Here is a 12,680-nt window from a genome sequence, read left to right on the forward strand (position 1 = left end):
CCAGCAGCCGGGAATTGCGTCATTGGGTTGGAACTGTGCCACTCAACAAGCTCGTTATTTTTTATGGTGCACCATTATGTAGTAGGGAATAGTTTCCCTCGCTGACTATTTTGCTTTCGTCAGTAAATAATGTGCCGTCTGTAGAGACACTCTATTGATAGCGATGGTCGTCCAGAGCAGGCTGGTCAGGCTTGGCAAACCCTGGCTGAGCCAAGTTTATAGAATGGCGGTGCCATAAGAATGAACTTTTGATTCTTATTTAATGTTTTGTCTCCTCCTTTTGATACTCTCATACAAAACAAGTTTGCAAACGCGCATTTCGGACGCTTCGTGCACTCACAACCGCGCATGTATACGCACGCCCCAACACACTTCCTTAGTAAAGAAATTGTAGCAGCACCAAGGAGGCAACGCACCGAAAGATGAGACAGAGCTACCGCCAACGTAGTCCGCGTTCCGCCCGCGTTTCCCCGCAGTCACGACGATCGCGCGCAGTGTCCGTGACTACAGGCAGCGTCTCTGACGGGGGCTCGGCCAAAAAGCGCTGCCTCTTCTCGCCTCGCAACGTTTCTGATACAAGTTCCTGTTGTTGATCTGTGCCTACTTGTGTTTATGAAATTGCATCAGGTAAACACATGCACTTCTACAAAGTCACGCTTATGTAAGTTAGCACAACATTTACATTCTTAATATTTTTCTGCAAATGCTTGGTTCAGTGGAAACTCTCGGCATTCTTTCTGATTATATCGGCAAAACTACCGCGAGTATATAAACTACTTTGAGCATATAAACCAGTAACACGACCACTAAGGCTTGTTCACGGCCCGATATGACGCACTCGGGGATTAATGTTAGTATACTCACTGTATGAATAGACATGTCACACGACACCATTATCGACATCCTTGCGAATAATCCAACATTTCCGCACTCAGCAACGATATGTTCTTCACCACGGATCCGCCCAACCTGGTCGAACCTGTGAGCACTAGGCGCGCCATCTTCCCGAAATTCGCGGCGTACTTTCCTACAGTCTCGAAGTTGATGGGTCCGAATTTGTCAAAGGGGCAGTAGTAAGCCCTGTGCCTGAAGAACGCGTGCACGGCTGTGAAGTTCCTCCAGTCGTCGTTGCACTGTTCAAATAAGATCCTGGTGATGTCTTCGTGCACGCCAAAGTCGCACGGAATTCTGTAAACGAGGTGCGGCGTCGTGTCGAGAATCTCCTGTGTAGGTAGGTGACCGGCGTTGTAATACCAAAGGTCAGGTCGATACTTGTGGTACGACTCGTAATACAGACGCAGGAACTCGGATCGTTTATGGGCCACGATGATCTGGTTGCCGATGCTCTGGCCAGGCGGCCATCCTATGGCCGTCTCGAAGCGCCTATACTTGTCAAGATTTTTCACGATATAGGAGTCACTGTCGAGGTAGATGCCTCCATACTTTCTCAGCACCCTGATGCGAACAATGTCGGAGGCGTGTTCGATCCAACTCACTTTGGTGCCAAAAATCGTCTCCGGCTTCTCGACGTACCTGAGAGTCAGTCGCGGAATGTCTTTTATGAGTTTCCAGTGGGCGCTATGGATGGTCGCGCTGCAGTTGTTGCAATGAATCATCAGGAAGTCCGGGTTTTGCTGAAGCCAGGCCGCTCGAATGCTCACAACCTCGATAAATGATAACGACGCATTACCGAGCCTTATGAAGTGCACAATGTTTGGCACGAACGTCTCGTTGTACTCCTGTACTGTCACCTCCGGCACGGGCAGGTCCCAGCAGTAGAATGGTGCAAGCGGATGCCTTGGCTTTTTGAGATAAAATACGGAGCACGTGGCGAGCAACGTAGCGCTTAATGCGAGGCAATAAAAATGCTTTACCGTAAATCGTTTGTTAATATAAGTACGGAAGTGCATCTCCTACCTTGATCTGAAGAATGTGCGCTGTAAAACCTCTCTGGATGTTACTTTGTCCGTTTTAGTTGGACTGTCCGCTGAGCTTTGGTACCACGAGTTTCATGAATAAGCCAGCTCCTCCAACTATGCGGTTGGCAAAAAGGCAGGTCAAATTTTAGGCGAATGTTCCTGTCGGGCCCGAGGAGTGCTGTAGAAAAAAATAAAGCTTGTAGACAGCGGGGCTGGCCGTGATTTGACTTCTGGTGCAGTCACTGCCGTAGCACATCGAGTTTCCTGTTGGAACTCTTCGAGCTCATCCACTGCGATTTTGTCCAGCAAGTCTGACACCAAATGCCTTCTTGCGGCAGAGGCTCGTTGATGCCATGAGAAACACGGAGGAATGACGGTAGCGTTGTTTCCGCTCTCACTGACGCAGTATTACATTTCCGGACGGTTGAATAAGTGCCGTGCAAGCAACAAATGCTTTCGTTCCGGTGCTTGTTTGTCACGGTTGGAGGGGTTATTCGAGGCGAGTAAGGCGCACCTACCGCTACACTACCGACGCGTCGCCAAAACATCACGCAGCTGCTCTGACGATTGTCCAACCTTCGTCCTGTGTGAGAGAGTAGAACAACGGGTGTGGCCGCAGTGGGGCGCCGGCGTAGACGCGGTGCCGCTGTCCAAAGTTTAACAGCAACACCTGTGCTGCTTTGTGAACGCCGTGCAAGTGTGCACGTCGTTCCTCCCAAGGAATCGAGACGGCATGTTGTGTCAACTACTTGCTCGTATCTGTAGATTTGCTATAACGATGGCATGGATCATTTCAGCAGGGGCAGTAGAGTTTGAAGTACATAACATGGCCCGCGCGTCGTGCAGTGGAAAAGCGCGAAATATGACACCTCTATTGGAAAGCAAGGAAAAGTGCTGATATGCGTCTGTGCAATCCGCGCAGGAATTGCGCGCTGCTGCCCAGCCAGCGTCCGCTTTTGGGGCTCTTTAAGTGCCGCTGTGATGCAAGTCCCAGTGAACCTATCCACGAAATGGAAAGTTTGATAGGTGCCATGTGACCTCCCTTCAGTCATAGACGACACTCTGGAGTGGAAACGTTCTTGCATTTTATTTTGTTTTTTTAGTTTCAAACACACCTAAGTCTTTTATATGCGCAACAAGCTTGGCTACATCCCCACGGCGTTCGAAAACCAGAAAAGAGGCCGCACGAACTTTTCAGGATGCATCTATAGCCATGTGTACGTCTCTGGCCAAGTTCAGGAACAGCGCGAAAGAATTTTGTAAAATGCTTGCACTTGCAATCGTTCAAGCTAGAAAAGCCAAGAGCAAGGAGGACTTCCTCAAACTGTTTTTCAGTGTGCGAACACACAAGCGAGAATTTTTCTTGAGCGTTACCGAGAAGTCGATAGCTTTGTTTTTACGAGGAAAGCTTTCGAAAAATGAAAACAAACTCACGGTTAAAAAACAAACATAAATATGCTGAAAGTGTCCTCAGAAGGCTGAGTGGCAATAGCTCTTTTACCTTTTTTTTTCGTATGTATTAAAGAACAACATTACTCTGTGCCGCACAATAGTCTGCTTGAATCCATAATGAAGAGAACGGAACAGTTCGGTGGGGTTGATTTCAGGGGCACGTGAGAGGAACATTTCACAATTTTTATCTTCATGCCTCAAGTTATTTTCACACCCTACTTGATTAACTTAAATTCTGGATTTAACTTTCGGACACTGCACAGGTGGTTAAGAGGCACGCCGTAGCATAAGGCTCCTCTTGGGGTTCTATTAACTCTTTCGTTACACAGCCCACTCATATCATTCACTGTTGATCAATCATACTGATTCGTGGGGACAGCACGTTGGAATCCTTGTTTCTCAAATGCACAGCGCTAGTCATTGAGTATCTGAGGAAACTAAAGGCTGAGTTTTGCTTTCTTTTTCTTTCTGCAGCAGCACTGTGAATTTTGACGCCATTTTGCCTTTTGGCCCTTCCAAAAAGACAAAGTGCGTGCGGCTTGTGTTACGTAGCATCAACATCGAATTTTTGTGATTAGAAAACCATTAGTAAGTCAGATAGCGATATTACATTGTCATATATACAATCTCACGTCAGTGAAAGGTGATAATGGGACGAAAATATCGCTAGCTGTCTGATAGTAAGTTAGGTTTCGAATCTGGGCACTTGCATTCCTTTCAAGCGCAATTCAAAAGGTCTCCCGCACACCTAACCTGCAGAATTGGATTATTTGACTATCTTTAGAGCAGTTGACGTTTAAGAGAAGCGCCAACTTCGGCCAGCTGATGTTCAGAATTGAGTTCCTTTAGGAGCATGTGGACCTTGACAGAGAAGACCACAAATACTTTCCTACTCTAAAACCAGTACGATACTTTCGACATCAACTCATAACGATCTAGAAGAGGCAATATTGCAAGATGTGCTACCTAGAGCACAAAGTCGCAAAAAAAAAAAACGTTTATCGCCAGAAATGCACAGTATACCCGTGCCTCACGAAGCAGAGGAATTGCTTCACTGCATGACACCCGAGCAAAGGAAAGGCTAAGCTCGTTGTGCTTTCAGCCCAAAGAACAGATGCATGTTGAGTATATTTTAAATTAGTGTTCTCGGTGTATTTATTCGTAAAACGCGCACTATGATTTCTTTCACATTTATTTCTTGCGGATAACTTGGAAAAACAGAAACGCCGGCCTCACAAATTTTTGCTTACTATTTATTGGCTATCTAATGAGAATTTTTCTTGCAGTCTATGTAATCGCGACCACAATTTAGTCGTTTAGAAGTTATAATGCTGCATTATATGCTAAAGTGTTTTCTGCGGTGACAATTTTTGTCACCTAAAATGGTGCACGAACGTTCTGCGAAACTAACGTTGCGAAATAATTTCGCGAACGAGATCAAAGTACGCGAACATTGTGCACTTGGTCCTCGTCGAAATGCGGTCGCCGCAGCCCGAAATAGAAACCGCGACCTCGCGCTTATATCACAATGGCGAATCATAAATTCATTAACAAAGGAATACGCTGCGGTCCTTACTAAACTGTTCCTGGACAAAATTGAACTAGACATTCTAGGCGCGTAGCCTCGAATTTATAATTTATAGGTTTTAACGGCTTGTTTGAATGATCCTCATTTGGGCGCTCTAAGCGTTGCCAAAAAGGCCGATCTGGTTCGGATGGTCAAAAAAAGAGTGCTCGGTTTACATTCGGATAGTCCTTCCCGGTCGCCTGACTCCAGATCAAAATGAAGAGAGGGCCTCCCAGCATCACCTTGGGGGAAGCCGGAAAATCTGGTCTGTTTCCGGTCACGTGATACCACCCCTGAACACTATTGCCCTGGCGAATGAGGATTCTCGCTTAGTTCACGCCGACGACGATTATTATCCACGTATGCCGCCGTCGCAGCCATGTTTCACGTTTACACGCAGTCGGCGGTGCCGTTGGCACTGGCTTCGTTACCGAATGCTTCCTCAGCTTTTGCTTCCTTGCTTCGCACTGTTATGAAAAGCAGCTAGCTTTCAAGTTGACGCAAGATATGTATCCTTATCGGATTCGGAGATCACAGCGACTATCAAAATACGCCATTAGATATGTTGGTTATGCCAGTTCCCTGTGGGCAACATGTTTTGATGTACTAAACTTCTGTATCAAGTGTTTCAAACCTTTAGCACTGTTACGATCGGCCCGCGGAAGTAGTGACCTCCTGGTTTCTCCTACCCCACTGCAAACAGTCGCTTCTTGAAGTTAACAATGCGTCCCCCTCGGACGGACCTGCGGCGCCAGCAAGGCGAGACACGGTTGGTGGACGTAGTGTTGTTTGTTGGTTCACTCTCGCCGTCACGGACCAATGGGAGCAAGAAACTCCTGGAAAATGGTGTTCTATGGCTTTTCGTCTTGGGCTACGGTAACCGCCACAGTCATTTGACAGGCGCTCCAGCTAACTCCTGGGTTGTCCCAGGAACCAAGACGCGCCATGTTGAGTCAAGCATGACGATCCCCATCTACGAAGCTACCCTCCTATCTGTGCGTGTGTTCACTGATAAAGGTACAAGAGTGATTCTGTGAACCCTAGCCCTCAACACGTGTCCTTCGACGGCTTTGGATACTCCGAATGGACGAAGGTGGGGCGGAAGTTTTCCCTGGCCTAGAGATCTAGGGAGGACAGAGGGGCTTTAAGCGAACATTTTCGGCTCCTCGGTGTATTTGAAGTCAGTCATGCTAGACTGATAAGATGTAACGTTCTTCACTCTTCATGTAGATATTGTAAATAAACCCAGTACTCCTCATTTTCGACGAGAACAGGTTCCTTCCTTCAACAACGTCCTTAGCGTAGATGAGTCGGACGACGCCATGGGCCAGCCACTCCTTTTAAAATGCCCGACCCCAACTCTTACAGCACCAACCCATAGTGACCTGCTCAAGATGATATTTCAGCAGGCAGACTACACTTAGATTGCTGCAGTCGAAAAAAAAAATAAAGGTAACGGGTGCTCGCTTGAACAGTTGAGTAAGCCCACAGTATGACAATGAAACATCACGTGCATTAAGAAATTAAGCTCTTTGGGGGTCATACATATAACAGGTTTTCCCCTTAGATGAAGCACCAGCCTGGCCGTCTGAACAGCCTGAAGACTGATAAAGAAGCTTGATAACAAGTTAAGGACTGCGCAAAGAGCAATGGAACAATGATTTCTGGGCATAACGTTAAGAGACAGAAAGAGAGCGGTTTGGATAGGAGAGCAAACGGGTATAGCCAATATTCTAATTGATATTAAGAGAAAAAAATGAATGGCAGGTCATGTAGTGCGCCGGTGAGATAACCGTTGGACTATGAGGATTACAAAATGGGTACCAAGAGAAGGGAAACGTAGTCGAGGACGGCAGAAGACAAGGTGGAGCGAGAAAATTAGGAAATTCGTGGCCGCTAGTTGGAATCGGTTGGCTCAGGACAGGGGTAAATGGAGATCGCAGGAAGAGGCCTTCGTCCTGCAGTGGACATAAAACAGGCTGATGATGACGATGATGATGGCCATCTGACCAGTATCCCGCCATGCTGTCCAATCCCAGCAAATCGAAAGCATGACCGTTACTGCGTCGCGAAAACAAATGAATCATGGTATACCTCCACCGCATCGTTGCACTATTCGTAAATAACGTAGTTGGCTGCTTGGTGCGCGCCAGTGTCCGAGGGAAGGCGGTGCATTGTTTGACACGACAATCCTCCAAGGTCTGTGGCCCTCATTACAAACGAATAGTCAAGTCATAGATAAGGTCGGCACTAGGTCGTCATGCCAGAGATGAATGTACAAGAAGTCCGTGCAAGCAATGGTAACTTTGGCGCGAATGTTCTTTCTCCGCCGCCAAGTTGCCTCTTGGCAGTGCCAGCAGATCGAAATTTCGTAGTGCCAGTTGTCAGTGCTCTTCGACAAGTATGCGCTATTAAAATCAGGTAGGTCCTTGCTCACCTCCTAACTTCGTAACTTCCTAAGACGACGAACGCTTGTTTCTGTGCTCTCTGAATTTTTGGTGAAATCTTCGCCTTTCGAGGTGCCTCACCTCCCCGTCTTGCGGCCATGGACGCGGAGCGTGCCATAGGCCCGCCTGGCCAGAAGTCATCACGGCTGTCAACCGCAAGGAAGTGAGTTGGCTCCACCAGCGACACCGAGGACACCGAGCTGTACTCTATGTCGGAATACGACTCATCCGACGACGGCTTCATACCCGTCCGGAGTAAGAGGGCGAAGAGAAAGATCGCCAACACAGCGCCGTCAACTCCTGCGAGCACTACGGCTATGAAGTCACGGCCTGCGCGCTGGCCACACGTCATCATCTTTATGCCGGAAGAACCGTCAAGCAACCTACGGTTGCTGAACAGGCAAGCCCTATCCATTTTTCTGGAACGTACGGTGCCGGGTCAAATTAAAGACATCAGAATAAACCCATGCAAGAATATACTCGCCATAGACGTGTACAACGCGAGTGCGCTTGGAACACTTCAAGAAATCACGGAGCTAGGCGGAATCAAAATGCGCCCCTTCATCCCGATCGACGACACATCGATAGCCGGTGTAATTTACGACATTGACATTGCCATTCCCAATGATGATTTACCTAGCCTCATCATGCCTGCAAACGAGGGCACGATCATCACGCAAGTGCGCCGTCTTGGGAATACGCGCTGCGTAAAAGTAATTTTATGCGAAACGCCACTCGCATGCTGACGATCTCTTACACGCGAAACGACTTCGACATAAAATTAGAGCGACTTCGCGCACTTCGTCGCCGGGCGGAACGTCGATATCGGCGTACAAAATCAATCCATGACCTTAGGGCAGCCAGGAGGATACAAAAGAAGATTCAGCGTCGAATGGATAGATTAGCGTCTGAACGTTGGGCAACGTTTTGCCAGACACTCGACCCCCGCAAGCCACTGTCTCACATTTGGAAAGCGGTGCAAGGTCTGCGTTGCCTTCCGGAACAGCGTTTTCCATTCAAGGCGCTCGCGCTTTTCCAAGGGCGGGAAGACATCGATGTCGCAGAAGACTTTTGTGCGTGGATGGCAGACTAAGCGACACGTCCAGATCCTCCAGCCCGAGATGACGTCCCCCATTCCCGTGATTGCCGCATGGACCTTCACCTTCCTTTTACAATGGAGGAGCTCGAGGCGGCACTAGCTCTCTGCAGGCGCTCATCATCTCCGGGTCCAGATGGTATATCATACCGAGCCTTGTGCTATCTCGCAGAATCCGCACGGATAGCACTATTGAGTCTCTACAACACCTCATGGCAGGAGGGGAATGTTCCTGACGAATGGAAAGTGAGCCGCCTGGTGCCAATCTTGAAGCAGGGCAAATCCCCGCTAGAGCTCACCTCTTACCGCCCAATAGTGTTGGCCAGCTGTGTAGGTGTAATAACCGATGTGGACACAGCAGCAGCTTTTGCAAGATTCCTTTATGGCACAAAAAACATGGATTTATGTAGGCACGATGTATCGCTTATCGGCACACGTGCGACGGGTTTAACACGGAAGACATGCGCACAAGATAGCCAACTCAGTCACGTCGCTCTGTTATCACAGTACGAAAGATAATAGAACGAATGATCCTTGGCCGCCTGGAATGGTACCTTGAATACTACAATATTTATCCGAATTCCATGGCTGGTTTCCGACGTGACCGCTCTTCCATCGACAATGTAGTTGATCTCGTTTCATATGTCCAGCACGAAAGGTCCCGTAAACGTTTATCTGCAGCTTTATTCTTAGATGTGAAAGGGGCATACGATAACGTATTACATGAGGCGATTCTCGACGCTCTTGTGATGGTTGGCCTAGGTGGTCGAGTATTTTTGTGGATTGCAAGTTACCTATCTGCAAGACCGTTCTATGTGTTAACTGACGATGGCCCAACTACGCGACGCTATACCAGCAGGGGCGTTCCTCAAGGCGGTGCTTTCAGCCCGACGCTATTCAACCTCGCTCTTATTGGACTTGCTGAACACTTGCCAACTACCACCAAAATTTCAATATACGCAGACGACATCTGTGTCTGGACTTCGGCAGTCACACGTCCTCAGATACGTGCACGGCTTCAAAGAGCGGCTACTTTGACAGCGAGCTACTTGTGTGAACAAGGTCTGAGCATATCGCCAGAAAAATGCGCCCTAGTGGCATTTACTCGCAAACCAATGTCGCCTTATGTCATCTAAATCAATGGGCGGACCATTTCCTATGTCAGAACCCACAGATTTCTTGGCGTAATTATTGACCGAGACCTCAGTTGGAGCCCGCACGTGGCCTACATGAAACGGCGCCTGAGAGCAACCTCCCAGTTGTTTAAATACTTGACAAGAAAGACGTGGGAGATGTCAGTAGACGCAATGCTGAGACTCTAAAGAGCTCTCTTTCTCGGTTTTTTAAGATACAGTCTACCTGTACTGAGCAACACCTGCAAGACAAATATTCGTGTTCTGCAGGCAGCGCAAGCTCAAGCACACAGAGTTTGTCTTGGTTTGCCCAGATGCACGTCAACTGAGGCAACTATTGCGATTGCTCGGGACCATCCAATGCAAACTCACATCACGGTGGAAGCCCTGAGAACGCATATCAGACATTTTGCACGTGCCCCCTATCACCAACTTGCAACACTACCTTCAGACAGGCACCAAGCATCATTCTCTAAAACTATCGTCAAGTACAACGACAAATTTCCCTCGGGCTTCACCGCTGCATCTAAACCATCGATACCCCCTTGGTGCCTTGTCAGCCCCACAGTCCATCTCAGCGTACCAGGAATCGGGAAAAACTCTGAGCTGTCGTCACCTGTGCTGAAACAACTGTCTCTGCTTCTTCTGCACGAGAGGTACGCGGACAGTACACATATTTATACTGATGGTTCCACAAACATCCAGAGTTCGTCCGGTGTTGTGGTCGTCCCAGCAAGATGTATTACCATCAGCTTTTGGACTGACCACCCAACGACATCTACATCTGCGGAACTAGCTGCTCTTCGCGCTGCACTTTGTTTCGTCAAGCGGGAACCACTTCGACGATGGTCAATTTTCAGTGACTCAAAGGCAGCCCTACAATCTGTGCTATCAGCTCTGCGTCGCGGGCCATTCGAACAGCTCGTGCTTGATATTAGATGCCTACTCCATACATCACATTAGAAAGGACATCACGTGACGTTTCAGTGGCTGCCAAGTCACTGCGGCATCATAGGAAGTGAAGACGCCAATAAAGCCGCTCGGACAGCTCTTGAAGACACACAGGAAGAGGCCATACCACTTTCATGGTCCGACGCAGCCAGCAGACTTCAAGTGCTTGCACGGGAGATCACGCTCTCTCTATGGTGCACACCAAGCAGCCAGACCAACCGCAGCAATCAACATGACCTGCCCTCATTGATGCATCTCTGTATGCCAACTGGACTCCGCCGAAGTGAGGCCACCCTGCTTTATCGCTTATGGCTAGGGGTGGCCTTCACGAAATCCTACTCGTTTCGCATTGGAATGACCGACAACGCTCTCTGCAATGCCTGTCTTTGCGAGGAGACGCTGGAACACATTCTGTGTGACTGTACTGAATATAATGTTCAGAGACAGTCCATGGCGTCCGTTCTAGCACACCTGGACAGACCATTGTCAGTTGCAACCATTTTCACATATCGCCGACAGAAGACATCGCAGCTGAAGGCGACGAAGGGACTACTTCGGTTTATGAAGGATACGGGCTTGGACAAGCGGCTGTGACAGTGATGTTGCGTACCGCGCAAGAGTGACGGACTGGAACTGACGATGCGTTTGCTGTGTTATGTGTTCTCTCTCTCTTTCTCCTCCCATCTTTCATCCTCCCATCCCGTTCCCATGTGTAAGGTAGCAAACCGGTTAGGCTAAACTGGTAAACCTCCCTGCCTTCCTTCTGCACTTTTTCCTTCCTTCCTTTCTTCCTAAAGATCCTTAGTGCGATTGCATAAAGATGCTGGTCTACGTTTACGCGGAAAATGGTGTATCATTTCTCTAAGTTACGGTTAGGGTCAAAACGTCCTCGACTTACTTTTAGTTAGGACTGAAAGCACTCGCGCTGTAGTTGTCCAAATGGAACACCGAGCAGCCGCACTGAAATAGTATCCGTAGATGAGCAGAAGATTCGGAACCTGAAGAAGCCGTGCTGCCCGAATGTAGACTTCTACTAATGACAACAGTGTGTTTACGAGCAAGACGAAGTGTATGATGTTCGGGAATTAAGACGAAGCCGTAAGCTGCGTGCAATAAGCTTGCCTAAGTATCTGAACTTGAGCGCGGTGTCTTCCTTCCGAAAATGAAAACTGAGAAACATTGAAAACATTGCAATAACTCTTGCCGTGTATACCAGATGCTGTCTTCGGAGCCGTACACCAAGAAGATATAGCACTATTTCCCTCTCGTTGAGATCAACGAACGAAAGGTTTTCAAACATGTTCTTAGTGGCATGCGTACTTGGGTACTTCGAACATTAACGTATCTGTCGTGTGACCGGAGTCATAAGGTTATATAAGGATATCAGAGAAAATAAGAACAAATAACATTACATATTTTTTTTTCTGAAAAGAATGAAAAACATGTGTTCAGGAGTTACACTTTATAACTCCAGCAGATAATCACTGCACTTCAGGTATAAATAACGGCCAGAAACTGCCGACTTTAAGGACGAGCGTAGGTATGCTGGGTGGGAATGCCCTAAATGCAAGGACTATCGCAGCACGGCAACGCAGCTGTCAAAGCCGTCGTTAAGCATATCTGCGTGGCTTTCACTCGGCAGGTTGTGCGAAATAGGCGCGCACCAACGGACCGCTTACTCCTACTAAACCTTCAACAACGTTGTTGAATACGATACATTCTGTAGGCGAAGCGGCTTGAGCCGCAGCTTGATATGTTATCGGTGTTCGCTCGCAGTGCTTTTATCATTCCTCCAACGCGTGGCCCAAAATAACATTTCGCGAGGGTGCCGAATGATTTCAAACGATATTCACTTGACAAATACTCACTAATAAAGTTTATAAAAGACATGGCTTATTGGTATTTTGTTTGTAGCTGGTGTTTTTGTTGGTTGTACGCTCATGTTTGATTGTGCCATGCTGTGGGGCTAGTTCTTTGCGTACCACTCATTGTGAAAGCGGATGGTGTGCGAAATTTTGTACCGATAAGTAGCCTGACAATATTCTAGTACTTCATGTGAACAGACGAAAGTGCAAGAAAAAAAATTCAGTTTCGTAGTGACGATGGGATCATGCG

At 47.9% G+C, this 12,680-nt stretch overlaps 1 protein-coding gene across 1 annotated transcript; it reads right to left on the minus strand.

The window, feature by feature from the left end:
- Window positions 1-238: 238 nt before the first annotated feature.
- Window positions 239-1,919, minus strand: LOC142572171 (uncharacterized). Its single transcript, XM_075681103.1, has one exon. It carries the CDS (start codon window positions 1,908-1,910, stop codon window positions 894-896), a length of 1,017 nt encoding a protein of 338 aa, XP_075537218.1. The 5' UTR covers window positions 1,911-1,919; the 3' UTR covers window positions 239-893.
- Window positions 1,920-12,680: the final 10,761 nt, after the last annotated feature.

This window comes from Dermacentor variabilis, chromosome 2 (assembly GCF_050947875.1).
Source record: "Dermacentor variabilis isolate Ectoservices chromosome 2, ASM5094787v1, whole genome shotgun sequence".
Lineage (NCBI taxonomy): Eukaryota > Metazoa > Arthropoda > Arachnida > Ixodida > Ixodidae > Dermacentor > Dermacentor variabilis.